Below are 19,965 nucleotides of genomic sequence, written 5' to 3'. Positions count from 1 at the left end.
AGAGTCTGCTTCTTTTTAGTTGCTATCAATGGGCTAGCTGCAGCTGTGGGAACATCCGTATCAGCTTCTTTGTATGCTGGTGACTTTTGCCTGTAGTACAGCTCCACTGGCATTGCAGTTGCTGAATGGCAGCTGCGGGGAACTATCCACAAGGCACAGGCTTGGGCCGTAATGTACGGCTTCCAGTTTTCCGCCACCAAGACTTACATCATGCATTTCTGCCGGTGTTACACTGTTCACCCTGAGCAACACAGCTTTATCTTGACGGGGAACCTCTTGCTGTGCTGGAGACGAATCAGTTTTCAGGCTTGCTTTTTGATACCAGGTTGACTTGGCTGCCTCATATTCGGCAGCTTAAACGAACATGCTGGCACCATGCTAATGCTCTTCATTGCTTGAGTCACACAAGCTGGGGTCCTGACCGGTCTACCCTTTTACAACTGTATCAGGCGTTGACTCAGTTGTGTGTGGTAGTATCATAGCACAGACCTACATTGATGATTTAAGCACCTCCTTGCTTCCCACTGTTGAAGAGCAATTCGGGGATGGGGTTTGCATCTTTAAACACGATCGAACACCTGTTTATAATGTATGGCCTGTGGCAGAGTGGTTGCATGACAATAACATCCCTGTAATTGACTGGCCTGTGCAGGGTCCTGACCTGAATCCTGTAGAACATCTTTGGGATGTTTTGGAATGCTGATTTCGTGTCAGGCCTCACCGACTGACATTGATACCTCTCCTCAGTGCAGCACTCTTGAAAAAATGGGCTGGCATTCCCCAAGAAACCTTTATGCACGTGATTGAACATATGCCTGTGAGAGTGTAAGCTGTCATCAAGGCTAAAGGTAGGCCAACAACATATTGAATTCCAGCATTACCAATGGAGGGTGCCACAAACTTGTAAGTCATTTTCACCCAGGTGTCTGGATACTACTGATCACATAGTGTACTTCATGCCATCAATCATTAAACCGTTACACATATGCATTTCTATGGTATAGGTACTTCCTTGTACATCAGTGCATCTCTGTACTAGAGCCATTTCGCTACATCATGCAAGTCACTGAAATTTAATTTTACTTCAATATCCCTAAGCAGAACAGAAGGTACAATGCCTTATTTTGCTATTCTCTTATCTGAATATGAATAAGAAGTTATGGTATCAGTACAAATAACAACTGGAAATACTGTCTTTTTAATCAAGACAAATAAATTAAATCAGGAATTCTGCATAATGTTTATCAGTAACACAAAATTTGAAATCTCTCTTCTCTCACATCCTTCATCTCAATAAAATAAAAGGAATTGTGAGGCCATACCTAGAGAGGACTGTAGTAGAGATTCCTTACAAAATGTGACTTGAGCTCCAGTATATCCTCACAGTCTGGAGAAAATAGTGGAAATATGATTACTTGCCACATAGATATTTAAAAGTTGATCTGAGGATCCCACTAATCATATGAAGGAGAACAGAGAAGATCCTATAGAAGGCTATTCAGCTTCTGGTATTTTATAATGTTTTATGAAGAATATAGCTTAATCATTTTTCATCTATCTTGCATGACATCACTGTTGAAATAAATACTGGAGTTCACTGTTTTCTGCAGTATCTTGCTAATGCTACCAGCAATAATAGTAAACTTGTTGTATGGAGGATCTTAGGTCTAGTTTTGTAGAACGTAAAGGAATTACTGTATGTCCTAAATACAAAAAGCTTCTTTCAAAACATTTTCTAAAAAGCAGCCAAACAAGTAGTAAAATGAACCTCCTGCAAATATCAGAATACAATAATAAAAATGTATTACCTTTGGAAAATTCTTAGTTTCTAAATATTTGGTACAAATAACAGTGGATAATTTTAAGCTTGGTGCCAAATCTACTTAGACTCATTAATGAAATATCAAGCTTTTTGAAGCATAGTATAATAGCCTGTCAAGCCAAAGCTGCATGCTCATTAAAATAAAATAATATGCATGAATATTTTAGAGATTTTCCTAGATCAGTTGTAGTTGTCAGTCGGTGTGTACCATTTCCATTGGAAAGAGTACTACCACAAAACAAAATATGCTATCTGCAGCTGTAAGAGCTGATATGTGTCAAGCGTTAACAAGAGATGTACCATGAACTAATAGTGAAAGAAATATTTGTCTCCCTTTATTGTAATTTGCAGAGGTAAAAATAATTCTCTCTTGTGCAGGAGATAAGTGTGTGTCTATAAACAATTTATTCACATTGTATAATTATGAAATTCAGTTTTAATTACCATACCATATGACTAATGTGTTCACATAGCATCAAAATGTACTGCAAATGTGGGAAAATGTGCATTAAATTTATGAATTTAAGTGGAGCTGTTATTTTAGTTATTATGGAGTGACACAGACGTTTTCAATTTTACAAACAATCTGAACAATGGCACACAGTTGAATGACTTTTTCAAGTTCAGAATTTAAACTCTATCTTCCTTAATGCTTTTTTATTTATATACCAACCATACAAGAATTACTACTCACACTTTCCTCTGTTCCTCTTTCACTAAAAATAAAATTAAAACATTGCTTTAAAATTTGTTTTTCCTTGATCTATAGCATCATCTCAAGGCAATATTGTAGTCATATAACTTCATTTCCTCCAGTTTATCTTCTTTTCAAGGTAAAGATGTAGTTAATTTACCAAACTGTAGAGAATAAATTGTTTGCGATGTATGAAGAGTGTGATAGGTATCGCAATGCCTAAGAGAATATTGAAGAAGAGACAGTGATCCATCAGAAATAAGATAAAAATAAGTGCAAGATGAATCAACTGTGTGTTGGTTGCCTTTCTCAAAACAGAAGAGAAGGCAGTAAATTGGAGAGGCACATCAGTAGCTGCAATGATGGAATAGTACTAGTACAGCTAACAGTTTCCTTTCTTTAATAATAGTAATAACTTATTATGTCAGTTTCATCATTTCATGTTCCTGTAATATAATAATCCATCCCTTCACTGGACCATCTGACTTTACTTATTTTTGCACAACTTCGAAATACAGAAAGATCTTGATCAAACAATTCTTCATTAAGCATTATGCATTTCAAAATTTCATCAGCAGACTGAAGATTAAAATCAAATTTAATACAAAGCTCATTAAAGTAAGTTGGCACTGGTTCTATTCAAATAAACAATGGCACTGTCAAATATGCCTACATAAGATGAGACTTGTATTGTATTTGGTCTATGTGCTTACTTTCATGAGCTTTGTATCAAGTCTGATTTTAACCTTCAGCCTGATGATGAAATTTTGAAGCACGCAACACTCAATAAAGAATCAAGACCTTTCTATATTTCGAAGTTTTGCCAAATCTGAATGGTTGCCTGCCTCTACCATGGATGTATTTCTCCATCTACACTCCTGGAAATTGAAATAAGAACACCGTGAATTCATTGTCCCAGGAAGGGGAAACTTTATTGTCACATTCCTGGGGTCAGATACATCACATGATCACACTGACAGAACCACAGGCACATAGACACAGGCAACAGAGCATGCACAATGTCGGCACTAGTACAGTGTATATCCACCTTTCGCAGCAATGCAGGCTGCTATTCTCCCATGGAGACGATCGTAGAGATGCTGGATGTAGTCCTGTGGAACGGCTTGCCATGCCATTTCCACCTGACGCCTCAGTTGGACCAGCGTTCGTGCTGGACGTGCAGACCGCGTGAGATGATGCTTCATCCAGTCCCAAACATGCTCAATGGGGGACAGATCCGGAGATCTTGCTGACCAGGGTAGTTGACTTACACCTTCTAGAGCACGTTGGGTGGCACGGGATAGATGCGGACGTGCATTGTCCTGTTGGAACAGCAAGTTCCTTTGCTGGTCTAGGAATGGTAGAACGATGAGTTAGATGACGGTTTGGATGTACCGTGCACTATTCAGTGTCCCCTCGACGATCACCAGAGGTGTACGGCCAGTGTAGGAGATCGCTCCCCACACCATGATGCTGGGTGTTGGCCCTGTGTGCCTCGGTCGTATGCAGTCCTGATTGTGGCGCTCATCTGCACGGCGCCAAACACGGATACGACCATCATTGGCACCAAGGCAGAAGCGACTCTCATCGCTGAAGACGACACGTCTCCATTCGTCCCTCCATTCACGCCTGTCGCGACACCACTGGAGGCGGGCTGCACGATGTTGGGGCGTGAGCGGAAGATGGCCTAACGGTGTGCGGGACTGTAGCCCAGCTTCATGGAGACGGTTGCGAATGGCCCTCCGATACCCCAGGAGCAACAGTGTCCCTAATTTGCTGGGAAGTGGCGGTGCGGTCCCCTACGGCACTGCGTAGGATCCTACGGTCTTGGCGTGCATCCGTGCGTCGCTGCGGTCCGGTCCCAGGTCGACGGGTACGTGCACCTTCCGCTGACCACTGGCGACAACATCGATGTACTGTAGAGACCTCACGCCCCACGTGTTGAGCAATTCGGCGGTACGTCCACCCGGCCTCACGCATGCCCACTATACGCCCTCGCTCAAAGTCCGTCAACTGCACATACGGTTCACGTCCACGCTGTCGCGGCATGCTACCAGTGTTAAAGACTGCGATGGAGCTCCGTATGCCACGGCAAACTGGCTGACACTGACGGCGGCGGTGCACAAATGCTGCGCAGCTAGCGCCATTCGACGGCCAACACCGCGGTTCCTGGTGTGTCCGCTGTGCCATGCGTGTGATCATTGCTTGTACAGCCCTCTCGCAGTGTCCAGAGCAAGTATAGTGGGTCTGACACACCGGTGTCAATGTGTTCTTTTTTCCATTTCCAGGAGTGTAATAAGGGCTTAATGATTTCTCACATCGTTTTCCACTTAATTTTACCCAGTAGTTTATTATCAATTTATCTCTGTCATATAAATTTCCAGTGCTGTCCATTTAATAAGCATCTAATGTCTGTATCATTCATCATCACTGCTACACTCCAATCAATTGAAATTGCTTTTTTGTTGACAATTCAGATCTTGCAACCTAGTGCCCCTAATCAAAGGTGACCAAATGAGGTGATGCTGAGGACAGGGCCTGAGATCTGTGTCGAACCATCTGGATTTATGATTTCCACTTTCCCTAAATTGGCTAACATGAATGCCAGAATTCTTCTTCTGTCTTGCTGTGCATAGGAAGAACACAGTTTGTTATAGTTTTCACTGGTGGTAATGTATAGACTGATGGCACAAAAAAGGTGGTTCTGGGGCTAAATGACAGTGAAGATCATGAAGTGAATGAATAACCAAAACAAGTCCAGAGCACAGCAAAGTCATCTTAAGCATGTACAAGAATCCAGAGAGCTATCCAAATCACAAGCATAAATCAGGCAAGATCGAAACTCTACTACTCTATGGTATGCAGCTAAAGGCTTAAGTGACTGGTGAGAGACTGGGCAGCAATAATCGGACTGCAGTATTTAGTGGTTAACCCTCATCAGAGAGTGGTGCCATCTCACGTGTTGCCACGGCAGCTGCACTTCATGCAGGCACAAGCTGTGCTGTCATCAGGGTACCCAAATATATCTGATGGGTTCTCACTGTAGACACTCGGGTGGCCTGGCCTGTGCTGACATCACCAAGGAAGGAGGGGGGAAGAGAGAGATATGCAGGAATTCCCACCAAAGGTTCCTGCAGTAGGATGGAAGGTGGTGGCATTTGTGGGAGTCCGGGCTGATTGATGGAATCCGTGGTGCAGCTTGGGCCAGCCTGCAGGAGAGTGGACACTGTATGTGGTGGAGATGGAACCAATGGTTCAGTCCCCATGAGCACTGTTGGCCAATAATGTTGAACCTCAGTTGATCGTAAGGAAGGTGGGCAGTGGTGGTGGGGGTTGGAGTCGGGAGCAGTGTAGGGGTTTGACATTCATCATTGCTGGTCATTGTCTACCTCCTTTTGACACCTGAGGGCAGAGGGTATAGTGGTAAGAGGAAGGATCATGGGCTGGCTTCTCTCTGGAGCACTTGCAGATGACACACCTGGTGGCAGTGGAGGGGAAAGGGGTGGTAGTACATCATATGGCAGTCAGAGGTGATTCCAGTGCCAAACCAGCTGCTCCTGCCTGGCCTTAACCTCAAACATCTGCCTCCCCTTACTGCCAGTGATTGGGTCCACCCAGGATTCTTGTTGAATCTAAAAGCCCAGACGTGGGAGTCCACGCGGTAATATGACTGCACATGTGGGCAGTGGTCCCACTGAGCCGGATACTCAAACGGGGTGCAGGGCCTGCACCCGTGTGCAATTTCATCTGGGCTACATCCATTCACAGGGATGGACCAATAGGTGGTGAGGAAGCTGGTGAGTACATCCTTGCTGAAACTGTCATCAGTAGCTTTCACATGTGCATCTTGAATGTCCTGACCATCTGCTCAGCTTCCAAATTGGTGCGAGATGGAAAGGGGCAGTAGTTGGGTTCTCAATGCCATGAGACATAAGGAAAGTTAAGAGTAGGCATCGACAACTGGCAACCATAATGCTCCCCGGAAGGGATTGGTGAAATTAACATGCACTCTTGCCAGTGGTGGTCAGGATATAGCCAAGGGTTGAAATGCTGTGCTATGGCCAACTAGTTGTCAGTGCAGGCATGGCAGATTCAATTGTGGTATCAACCCGAGGCCTATGCTCATGATGCCATTCTATTGCCTACGTTCTGCACATTCCCCATTGTGCAGTGTGGAGAAGCTTCATTATGTGGGAGCAGAGCATGGAAGGTACTACCACTTGGCATTCAGCATAGTCCCTAGCCAACAAACTGGCCCCCTCAGTGCTGTTAAGCCTTTACTGTATGGAAAGATGGGTGTGCCATTCCAGGCTGGTGTCCTTAGGCAAGTGCTTCAGCCAATCCCACCACACAGCACACAAAATCTTGCAGAGGAGCAGATCACAGGCTGTTTCTGTTGCTACTTCATACACTGTAATTGGAAATTCATTAAGAGTGTATTGCTGATTTGCATCTAACTCAGAAAACAGTGGCTTGTGCCTACCAAACTCGGCATCTTGGCTGCACAGCAATTGGAAAAGTGCATCAGTATGGAGTGCTGCATGGTGGGCCAATAATTGATCTCATAGTTACTTATGGCCAGTGCTCACACTTGCAACCACTGCGCTGTTTTATAGGGAAGTTTTGAATGGGAGCTGAACTGATTCGTTTTGGCCTTCCACCTGAGGTTGACATCCTATCTCATGGGGGCATCATGCTGCTTTGGCGGGATGACCTTCATAGTCAACCCATCTCCCTGACTACCCGTCTTCAAGCTGTTGCTGTTTGCCTCTTTCTTCCCCACCTGACTTTTTCCCTTTGTGCCATTTATCTTCCTTCAGCTTATTGGGCAGCTACCTCCACCGTTTTTGCTACTCGGTGACTTAATGTGCATCATCCCCTTTGGGGTTCTCCCAGGACCTGCCAGAGAGGTGCCCTCTTGGCTGACATTCTTAACCAACTCAACCTCTTCTGCCTTAACACTGGTGCACCCACTTTCCTTTCCGACTCCTCACACACTTATTCCCACTTGGACCTATCCTTTTGCACTGCCCAGCTTGCCCATCATCTTGAGTGGTCCGTTCTTTCTAATGCCTACTAGAGCGACCATTTCCTTTGTGCTCTCCATCTGCTGACTCCTACCCCACCCACATGTATGCCCAAATGGCAGCTTACTAATGCTGATTTACTCAGTTGTGATGACCAGGTAGACTATCTCACGAACGTTATCCTTACTGCTGCAGAATATTCCATTCCTCGCACTTCCTCTTTACCACATCGTGTCCCAGTCCCTTGGTAGACTGAGGTGTGCTGCAATGCAATTTGTGCATGGAGACGTGCTCTCCACATTTTTAACCACCACCCTATGCTGGAAAACAGCATTCATTATAAGCAGATGTGTGCAAAGTGTCGTCGAGTTCTTTGGGATAGTAAAAGAGCTAGTTGGATATTGTTCACTAGTTCTTTTAACAGTTCCACACCTTCCTCTGTTGTGTGGGCCAGCCTTTGACGGCTCTCTGGAACCAATATCCATTTCCGGCTTGACAGTAGGTGCTGCTGTCATCGTGGATCCTGTTGCTACCTCCAACACCTTGGGCCGCCATTTTGTGGAAGGGAGCTCTTGCCACTATAACCCTGCCTTTATCAGTAGGAAATGAGTGGAGGAGGCTCAGGTGATAACACTTCTCTTCTCCAAACCGTGAGTGCTACAATGTCATTTTCACTATGAGGGGGCTAGATCATGCTCTCAGTTCATCCCAGTCCTCCACCCCAGGGCCAGACGCGATCCACATTCAGATGTTGCAGCACCTCTCTCTTGCAGGAAAGCACTTTCTGCTTAACACATACAACTGCATCTGGGCTGAGAGCACATTTCCTGGACACTGGCATGAAGCCATAGTCATACCCATGCCTAAGCCCGGTAAGGACAAAAACCTTCCTTCTAACTACTGCCCCATCTCTCTTACCACCTGTCTTTGTAAGGTGATGGAATGTATGATTAATGCTCGGCTGTGGTGGTTTGAATATCGCCATTTACTCACGAATGCACAGTGTGGATTTCGAAAGCAGTGTTCTGCAGTTGACCATCTCGTTAGTTTGACCACCCATGTCATGAATGGTTTTCTGCGGAAATCCCAGACTGTGGCCATGTTTTTCAATTTGGGGAAGGCCTACGACACCTGCTGGAGAACTGGTATCCTCCGTACTCTTTACAGGAGGGGCTTCTGTGGGCGCTTGCCATGTTTTCTTTGGGCATTTTTACAAGACCAAGTTTTCAAGGTGCGTGTGGGTTCTGCTTTGTAAGACACCTTTATTCAGGAAAATTGTGTGCCTTAGGGTTCCGTCCTGAGCATCATCCTCTTCGCTATTGCTATTTACCCTATCATGAGCTGTCTCCTGCCAGGCGTCTCCAGTTCACTTTTTTTTAATGATTTTGACATCTATTGCAGCTCTCTATCAACCTGCCTCACTGAGCAGCATCTTCAGTGCTGTCTTAATCATCCTCACTCCTGGAGCATCGCCAATTGCTTTCACTTTTCCTACGACTAAACAATCTGTATGAATTTCTGGCAGAACAAATGGTTTCTCTCACCATCTCTACATCTTGGGCCTGTTGCCCTTCCATTCATTGACACTACGAAATTCCTGGGGCTCATGCTCGATTGGAAACTCTCTTGGTCCTCCCATGTCTCTTACCTGGCAGCCCACTGTATACAGTCCCTCAATGTCCTACATGTCCTCAACGGTACTTCTTGGGGGTGCTGATCAAACCACCCTCCTCCGTTTGTACCGGTCCCTTGTCCATTCAAAACTTGACTATGGGTGCTTTGGTTATGCATCTGCATGCCCGTTCCTTTTGCTCCTGCTCAACACTATCCATAATTGTGGTATCCAGTTGGTGATGGGTGACTTTTACACCAGCTCGGTTGAGAGTCTGTATGCTCAAGCTGCTTAGCTACCACTGTCCTACCTCCGTGACTTTCTCCTCAGCAGGTATGCATGCCATTTGTCTGCCATCCTTGGCCCCCTTTCCTATGCCCCCTTCTTTGATGATTCCTTCAATCATCAGTATGGGGCTTGTCCCTCTTCTCTGTTACCTCCTGGAGTCTGCTTTCGCCACTTGCTACAGTGGCTTAACTTCACGCTGCCTGCAACTTTCCCCGTGGGTGTGAACCCTTCACTACCTTGGCTTTGTGAATGGCCGATGTTAACCTTGGCCTTCATTCACTTCCTAAGGACACTACTCCAGCCTTTGGCACCTGTGTCTTTTGATAGCTTCGAACGCACTACTCAGTATTTACAACCGAGCTTTTCACCTTGTATCACGCTGCGGAGTACATCTGATGACACAGCCTTAACAATTGTGTCCTCTGCTCAGACTCACTCAGCACCCTCCAATGTCTCTGTGCGGTCTACTCTGCTCATCACTTAGTGCAGCGGGTACAGAAAAACTGTCACTTGCTCCCTCTTGGTGGAGCCAATGCCATGTTTCTGTAAGTCCCTGGTCATGTCGGTCTGCCAGGAAATGAGGCTGCTGCTGCCGCTGCTGCCAAGGCTGCAGTCCTCTCACCTCAGCCCGCAAGTACCTCTATTCCCTCCGATGATCTCTGCATTGCATTCTATCAGGAGGTGGTGTCCCTTTGGCATCGCCAGTGGTCATCCCTTCACGGGAATAAGCTTCAGCATATTATGCCTCTTCCACTGCCTTGGATGACCTCCTCTCGGCCCTCCCACCAAGAGGAGATTATTTTAACTTGGCTGCGTATTGAGCACTGCCTTTTTAGCTATTGTCATTTGCTCAATGGCACTGCCCGACCACTTTTTACGCATTGCGCCCAAATTTTAACTGTCTGCCACTACATGCTGGAATGCCCTTTTTTTCTAACTTACATTCCATCTTGGGTTTTCCATCTGATTTATCAGCTGTTTTAGCAAACAATGCATGGGCTGTATACCGTGTTTTACTTTTTATCCACTGAAGCAATATGGTGAAGGCCATTTAATTTTTAGTTTTGAATTTCTATTTTTGTATTGTGTTTTTTGCTAGCCCTGTTTTTGTTTAGATGTCTCATATTCTTTCCACTGGGACTGACATATAGTCGTTTCCCTTGTCTATCTGTTTACGTTCTATAGTCTTGACTTAGACGCATATGACCTCAGTTGTTTTTTGTGCCCTAAAACGAAACAAACTGATGATGTAACTCCAACACTTTGCGACCTACCTGATACTACTTTAACTTGCTCATGCATGGCTAAAGGCAGTGAACAAGCTTTACAAAGCTTAGTTACTGCCAATTGCTTTAAGGATATGTGGGCCTGCTGTTGCACAACTTAATGGGTAGATTCAAACAACCACTAAAGTTGTGCACACAGTGTATCAAGTTCTGTGAATGGGACTGCAGATGAAACTAGATAAAACTGGTACTAAATTGGAAAAATAAAGTGTAAAAGCATCTAGAAATATTTTAGTTGTCATCCAAGATTTGACTATAAGCAAGGTTAGTTACCAAGCTACATTTTTATACTTTGCTTCGACAACAATCTGACCCCACACCAGGATCAACTGGCCATTGTATGCCACTATTTTACAGTGAGGGTACTACAACTGCAAGGAGCCAATGTGCTGATGTGTGTCCTCATTAATCAAAGACACAGCCACATCTGTTCCAACTGGAAATCTGCTGTCACTTCCTTTAATTTCCAGTTGCAACATGAGATGCTGCACCCCATCTGCTACTGCCCTGGGCACCAGCAAGATAATGTATAGCATGCTGACTGCAATGTTGATCCACACTGGTTGAGGCAGGCACTCACCAGATGCCCTTGTTTGTGGCATCCATATGACATCACGGAAAGGGTGCTGATGCTGTAGGCTGCTATCTGGACATGATTTGATGGCACTAACTTGGTTTGGTCTTTTGACTTGCTTGAGCCTCCACTCACTTTGAGATGCACTGATGCTGAACAAAGTGCTCCCATTTGTGTGTGTGTCTATCAATGATGAGGGCAGGGGATCACTAACGCTAACTACCGAATCCCATGTCATCTTACTATCAGACAAATAAGAGCTTGGTAAATCAGATGATGATAGTTGGAAATCATTAGCTGAGTGCAGAGCAGAGTAATGACTAACACTGCTTATGGTGTTGACACCAGAGGGATCACAAAACATAGCTTTCGCTGACACAGTTACTTTGTGAGCTTTGGCAGTTTTTAACACATCATTCAAATCGGGATGAGACACCTCTAAAGCCTACTCACTAATTTCTCAACCAGAAGCAAGATGGATAATAACATCATGGATTAAGGAATCAACATATGATGTATCAAATTGTTTACAGGAAAAATCACACTTGCATGTCAAGCCTTAGAAGTTAGCAGCTCATGCTGCATAGGATTGTATATGTTGCTTAAGACACTGATTAAATTTGAACCAGCTGCAATGACATTAGTTTGGTGACCGTAATAGTTACAAAGCTAACCACAAACATCAGAAAAAGTAAAAACTACTGGCATCAAAGAGAGGGCATAATTTTTGCACCACTGCATCAGTTTACTCCTAGAAGACAGTATCAGTGCACACTAATATTCAGGGTCAGTTATTTGACTTGCCTTGTAGTGGAGAACAAAACAACATAAATAGACCTTCCAATTCTCATCTGCTTCAATGAAACAAGTGAAAGATGGAGTGGAAGGCAAGCAAAATGCATCTGACGACTGTCATTGGTGTTGCGGAAGCTGTAAAAGCTGTGTCTGCTGTTGCTGGTGGAATTCCCATTGTTTTCCTTGCTGTTGCTGCTGTTGGTGGTGGTGGTGGTGGTGGTGGTGGTGGTGCTACTGCTGCTGCTGCTGCTGCTGCTGCTTTCACAGCTTCAGATATTTGGGGTCAATGCCACGCTGGAATAGGTGCTCAGCGAGAAAGTCCTTGTAGACATTCTTCTATCCTACTCTGTGTAGGTAAAACACAGTTTAAGATAATCCACATTGGTGGTAACATAGAGACTGGCAGAATGTAACATCTGGTTCCAGAGGTAAATGACAACAGACATCATGAAATGCACATATAACCAAACCAAGTCCAATGCATAGCAAAGTCATCATAAGCATACACATAAATCCAGAGGGCAATCCAAATCATCAAATCACTAAAGTAAATCAGGCAAGGTCATGACTCTACTATCAAATGGCATATGACTAAAGGCTTCAGTGATTAGTGAGAGACTGGGCAGCAAAGCTGGGATGCAGTATTTAGCAGTACTCATCAGAGGGTTCTGTCATCTCAAGCGCTCTCCAAGGTGGCTATGCCTCATAAAGGTGCAAGCCATGGTTGTCGCTGGAGCCTGAGTATCTCTGACATGTTTACCCTATGAATACCCAAGCTAGGCAGGTAATGTGAATCACTGTCAAACACTAAAATTCCTTCAGAAAGTCATGATCAGTTTTCTTCCCCATCCTTCCAAAGTCTATGCTTCTGCTCTGTCTCTGATGACCTCACCACCAATGAGACAGTAAACAATAATCTTTCTTTCTTCAATTGGAGCTTCCAGTGCCACATATGAGATGTCCACTATTGATAGTGCACCACAATAAAATTCATTTCATTTGCAGTTTTCAAGTAGGGAGGTATAATCCATAACTGAGTATTGCCAGCAGCCTATTTAACTGTCACCACAAAAAGTGAAACTGCCTGGCAGATTAAAACTTTGTGCTAGACTTGGACTCAAATCTGGGACCTTTGCATTACTGCCTGACCTATTCAAGCACAATCGTGACCCACATTCATAGCCCTACTTCCACCAGTACCTCATCTCCTACCTCCCTAACTTCAAAGAAATTCTCCTGCATACCTTGTGGAACTAACACTCATTTCTTCCAGGAGAGCATGATATTTTCCAATTTTCCCCAAGATCGTCTTTACATTCTTTAGAAAATACATGGAAAGATAGTGAGATAGAATTATGAAATTTCACATGCAACGGAATGCACCACCCTCACTAAATTCATAAAATTTTGTATCATATTGTGAATATCAAATACAAGAAATGAAAAATTTTAACAGGAAACAAAAATTCTACTTGAGAGAAAAGGAGTACTGAAATTAATGAAAAAGTTGATGGTTCCAGACATATATATTGTAACTGAGCAAGATGGCACAAAGATTAAGATATTGGCATTAAAGTGGGGTTCAAATCTCCACCCAGATTGAGGTTTATTGTTGCTTCCCTAACTCACTTCAGGTGAATGCTCAGATGGTTACTTTGAAAAGGCCATGAGCAATACTCTGTACCATCCTTGTGCAATCAGAGTCTGTCAGCGATCTTGGATGATCTTATCATCACCAGGACATTAAATCCTCACTTTCCTTCCTTCTTTGTTTTATATTTCAAACAAAAAAACTGATGAGGCATTGAGTTGCAGACAGAGACAAATGAAAAACACTAGTAAAATATTTGTCATTATTCCATCCTGGAGTTTTTCTTTTTTGAAAAAATGGTTCTCGATTTTTTCAGAAATAATTTTATACATCAGAAAGTCATTTTTTATGTGATATCAGTATAAGTTTCTCAACAGTTTTAATTTAACCAATGAATTTTTATCAAGATATAAAAGTAATTACATACTGGTGAGACATTAAATTTTATTTCTTTGTACTAGTACGGGGAAATGGAAAGTAAGTCAACTTGCAAAGAGTAGAGTTATCATACTTGTACCTGCAAACTTGTTAGAAATTTGTAGTCTTCTCCGGTGCCTTTCATAAAAAGTGGAAAGTTTAAATTATTTTCTGTTCATTTGTGTCCCATCCACCAATATTTTAGAAAGGTGTCATTGAATGTGTTTATTCATGATTCTTGGCAGCTACTGAATAAGAAAAAAATTTGATCAACCTCTATCACTGGACTTCTATTTATTCACTTCACAACCAGTTTCTGAAAACTAGCCTCCATCATCAGGTGCCTAGCAAACAGGAAGGAATTTTGTAACTAGACACCTTATCATGGAAGGTAGCCATCCAAAAATAGTTGTCAAGTAAAGAAATTAAACTACAGTGGCAGAGATTAATTTTTTAATTTTTATACAGTCAAATCAACATTAACACACCAGAAATTCCATACCTCCAAATATAGGAGGAAGCAGAAATTTAATTTAGATGAAGTACAGCCCAATTTTTCCTGCCAGTTTTTTGTTGGATGCTATAGGTCCATCTAATCAGTAGAGACATGGTAAGCATGTTACCTTCAGTGTTGATGTGGTGTACATGAGCTACACAATGTGCAGTCATTAATTCCAAAAGATTTCTCATGTGAAGCAGAAGTCCAGTTATTTTTCCCCACTTGAGAGATTTTAGTTTCTCAGTTGAAAATATGTTTCTCCATTTACGCACTGCAAACGAGAGGAAATTATAATATTTACATGTACTGAATGGAGAAATTTGTGTTTCAGCAAGCATATCACGCAGCCACGGTGATCCGTCAAATGCAGCGGATGGCTCTGAGTGGAAGTAGCTCTGGACGCAGCCCTGTGCCAGCTCGAACCTGCCTCAGTGAAAGCCTTAATGGCTCTCCTCGAAATGACTAGCATGTCCTGTCTTTGTTGTACAACATTGGAATATCTGTTTCAAGGCCTTGAACTGTTCTAGTTTACACTCCAAATGTATATTGGTGCTTTTCTTTCTGAATAGTCTCTTAAGTGGGAAATTCAAATTTCTGAATGTTTGCGACAAAGATCTGAAATTCTGATCTGTGGCAATTACATTAACAAATCTCATAACAAATCAGTATGATATTAGTATTTACTTGATTTTAGTGCACATCTGAAAAAAAAATTAAAATTTCTGTCCTGTTTTTATTTTTATATATATATATATTTTTTTCCTTATCATGTCACTCGTGTGGCTGCTGGCTCATATACCATGAAAGAAAAAGCACAAAATAATGCTTTACTTAAAAGCAAATTGCTAGCTTGCTGTGATGGAACTCTTTATGAAAGAAGTGTAAAATTAAATTACTCAAAGTTTCTTTTCAGTCGCAATGTACTGATGAAATAAATGTGCTCCTATGTGGTATATTTCTTGACAGTGGCTGATATGTATCATAGTGATATAGATGTGTTAAATTTGGGTCACAAGAAGAGTTTCTTTTCAAAATAGTGCATAAGTTTAACATCACTTCTTCTGATAAATTTGAACATAAACTGTCGTCCTATCCAAATGTCAAAAATGCATGAACAGAACTTTCAGCTGATCATTTTTCCTCTAGAAACAATGAAATATTAAAGAAAATTGTGTATATTGGTATAAATTCTGAAAGAATTGATCAAATATAAGGATGGAATGGTTTGTGCAACTGGGAAAGGCTGATAACATTGTGTTCTCCAAAATTTTTGCACTTACAATCACAGTCATTATGGCTTTTTATGGTTGGCATGCCACATATGTTAATCAGCAGCACTGCTTGCTCTCCCAGTCAGTCAGGCAACCTATTTGTGGCGTATTGAAATGAAAAGGCAAACTTTATGACATGTTGGTATTAGAACTTATGTAGATTCTTTCTGACTTTAGGGTTGACACAGACAATATTAATTTGTCTGAATGTTGTGTGTTGTCTACTGAATAGCTGTAAAAGAAGTGGAGATGGTGGATATGGCTTGAATAGTCAGTCCCTCACTGAAAGTATGATAAAGTAACTGCTACTTTCTCATGAACACAAAATTTAAGTATGGTAAACCTGTTTACACTTGAAACATCAGATTCACCAAAAACTGAGTTAGTAGAAGATTACTTAACTGTTGTGTCATACTCTTAATTGTAATGTCAGTGCTGCATAATACTGCTGAAGACTACCTCAACTGAATAAAACTTGAATATCTTTTTCTCATTACGGTATAAACAATCATTTACTTTAATGACAATAGTGACAAATCATTAACAAGCTAGCAACTTATTTACTTCTTAAATACAATGTAAAATGATTGATATACAATAAAACTTCCATTTATGTACACTGTTATGTTACAAGCAATTGTAATGGCCTGGAGCCACCCACACCTCCTTGCATGCCAGTTACAAAAATTAAAATATTTATATCTGTGCATAACATTTACATTGAATTTCGACATGCTCTACTTATTTTTGTGTATACATTAAACAGTGCCCTAACCTTCAAAGGACAGCCAACATTTCCAGCTGAACTCTCCAGCAGCTATGGGCATAGGTAGCAAAGAAGGGTATCGCTGTTTTCACTATTAAGAGAGAGGGAATGGATTATTCCAGGAACAAATGCTCCAGTGGATATACACAGTGTAAAGAAAACATACTATACAGTACACTGCTGCAGGCATGTTACAACTAACCAAAAATTATTTTTTACTTCATTTAGGGAACTAACTGTATTGTCATTGGCCTAGTAGTAGCAGTAGCTCTAGTGGTATAAGTAGTTATTAGTGGTAATTAAGGATTGTATAACAGTTTCAGAATTTACTTGTCTTTTAATATGAAACAGGTTAATGGAAATCTTGACCATGTGAGCTTGAGAGGTGGTGGCAGCTCTTTCTTTTGAAAATGCCTCATGTTATAATTGAGTTGGAGAATTATAGTAATTATAAAATAACATAAAAAGAGTAACGTGCTGGGAATAGTAGGAACAAATGTTTACTGTAACAAACTTTGTTATTTGTGAAATAGAGAAACTTTCAAAGGCAAGTTGTTCATAAAGTGAGAACATCTAGTATCATTATTAATTAAAATTTAAGGTGTTTGGTATAAGATATGTTTGCCTTGATTCACAGTCTGCTGTAAATTGCACACTCTCTCTCTCTCTCTCTCTCTCTCTCTCTCTCTCTCTCTCTCTCTCTACTATTAATCATTCTCATAGCATGTGAGCACGTGTGGGGGATTATCTATCATATTTTCTTCCGCTTTACGTTGTTGGCTGCTTGAATTCATTTGAGTCTGGTAACATTTTATTAGTTGCACAATCAATCTGACTCTAAAATCACTTATATTGTCCACTTTGAATGTTTCACAGTTTTGCTATCTTTATTTTGTATTTCCAGAGTTCATGTGCTCTAACATAAAATAAGTGGTTTGAGGTGAGCAAGTTTGCAATGAGGTTGTATCTGGCTGTGCTCTACCATTAATGATATCTGTGTTAGTAAATCAATACAGAGAAGAAGACATACACCTTTTACAACAAATTCACTGCTAATTGGGTGATGTTAGGAAGTCATCAGTTTAAGGCACACACATTTTCCATTTTTTTGGGTACCTTCATGTATGAAATAACATTTTTTTAAACATTGCACAAACAATTGTGCTTCTAAGCACTGTATGTTCCACATTTACAAAAAAGTTATCTTGCTTCAAACTTAAGAACAAGAGCCAAAAGTGTGTGTTAGACAGGTAATTATCCTCTCTCTGACTGTAAAGTGTGTGGGAAACCTCATGGTCTAAAGCATTGTTTCAATCTCAAATGTAGTTCTATTCTTGCATATAATATGCAACTCCATTCAGAGGTGTGTCTGAGTAAATCAAACTAATAGTGTGCATCAGGTAATCTGTACCCACATATAGGTAACTATTAGCTGAAGCTTCAGAATAAAGTAATATACAACTACCACGTCTAAACAGAGTAAAAGACTTTACCTATTTTTGAAATGTGTGTTCACACACTCATTTTTATTTCCATTGCAACTGAAAAGGTCACAGTACAAGGATGTTGGTATTAGTAGAAGCAGATAAATCTAGAGCTGCTTCTTGAGAATTTCAAATTTGAAAAAAATCTAACTCTTCTTATCTCTAGACCATGTACTTGTCTTTAGTGACATTACAACAAGGTTTAAGCATTTAAAAATGTAGTATATATCCATTTTATGATGTTATATTGTCTGCATATTTTATTACCCAATGTATATATTATTAATGGCCTTACCCTGTATGTAGAGGTTTTGATTATTACAGTTCCAGAATAAGAGACAGAAAATGACTGTGCAAAGCACTCAGACATTCAGTCCACTAATTCATTTACAAAGCTGCTGGCAGAGAAAGATATGTGCACTTTTAATGTTATCATTCATATTAATCCTTACTTTTGTTTACTTTTAAGGGCATAAAGTTACAATTTTTTCTTGGTTAGGCTATGTAATACTTACCATAACCATACGACAACATAAAAATACATGTTATCCACCAAGATTATGAATATGTTCCATTTTTGTCTGTGTGTACCTTATAATAAGAATATATAACTGAGGAAACAAACCACAGAGAAAATATTGTGGACTTTATTTTATATGCAGTTTGCAGCACTGAGTTTAGTTTGATCTGAAGATTTCTGTGACTCTACTGTGCAAATTGTAAATCATGTCATGACACAAACTTAATCATACATAAGTGCTTTAGCATACTACAACATTCTTTTAGGTGGACTTGAATTGTACTGTTATCCTGATTTCAGTCAAAGAGGGAATAAACATATATTTTTATGCTAGTTAAAGAATGTGCTGAAGGCTATATCTTCAATAAAGATAATTTAACATAAAAGAATAAAGACAAAATGATGAAGGGTAAGAAAAAAAAGAAAGTAGGAGCATGGAAAATGACAATCTGCATCAAAAAAGTGAAATTTGTGAGGAACAAAATATGTTTACTGATACAATTTGAGATTTAAATAAATAAATTTAATCGTCTCATCTGATTTCACTCTGTTTTTGATATCTTCAAATTCAGTATTAAAGTTCTCATTGTTTTAACTGAAACTAGTGTTAGCATTACTTCAATATGCCAGATTTATTAGAAATTAATTGTTATCCACATATCGAACATGATGCTTATGTCACAGGAATCTTGTATTGTAGCTACCCCCAACAATAATAAACTTTAAAAAAGGAAACAAAAAAATATCAAACTGATTCTTTAAATCAAAGCATGGAATTCCAAGGGGGCTGTGCTATTCCTCTAGTTCATTACTGACTTGAGATGTATGTATATATTTAAAACAATAATGATCAGGACTAATGAGTATGTTTCATGTATTTTAACTGAAGTTGATGTACTACTACATTGTATGTAAACTACCCATGTGATAATTTGTGTGTATTAAATTGCTTATAAAGTTTCCATAAAACCAGCATTATCTTCAAACTATTTTGATACCTAATCAAATACAGTTTTACACACCTCAAGGAAGAATTACATATTAACTCAGAGATATTTCATTAATGTATGTATTTTGGATGCACAAAACATGGTGCAGTCATGTCAGAGGTGATATCCACATCCTTTTCTTTGACTAGACAACTGGCTCTTCCACCCACTAACATGAAAGTCTTCTGCTTAATTTAGATTCTAAATCACAATGCCAACTGACATTTTTCACACATACAGATATGAAAGGATGGGTGAGAATTCCTTTTGGATGCTTCTAAAGAAACATTGCAAAATATTAATGAAGCCCTTAAAGCATCTCAAGGAAAA

General features: G+C 40.8%; 1 protein-coding gene across 1 annotated transcript in view; it reads left to right on the top strand.

Annotated features, from left to right (window-relative positions):
• Positions 1–19,621, top strand: part of LOC126299606 (calcium/calmodulin-dependent protein kinase type 1-like) — a 1,453,155-nt gene extending 1,433,534 nt beyond the window's left edge. The window contains exon 10 of the mRNA XM_049991637.1: positions 14,937–19,621. Coding sequence (XP_049847594.1) covers positions 14,937–15,071 — 135 coding nt within the window. The 3' untranslated portion in view covers positions 15,072–19,621. The remainder of the gene's footprint in view (positions 1–14,936) is intronic.
• The last annotated feature ends 344 nt before the right edge of the window (positions 19,622–19,965 follow it).

The sequence above is a fragment of the Schistocerca gregaria genome, chromosome X, assembly GCF_023897955.1.
Source record: "Schistocerca gregaria isolate iqSchGreg1 chromosome X, iqSchGreg1.2, whole genome shotgun sequence".
In the NCBI taxonomy this organism is placed as follows: Eukaryota; Metazoa; Arthropoda; class Insecta; order Orthoptera; family Acrididae; genus Schistocerca; species Schistocerca gregaria.
Note: the sequence above shows the minus strand (reverse complement) of the source record. Positions and strands in the feature narration are given on the sequence as shown.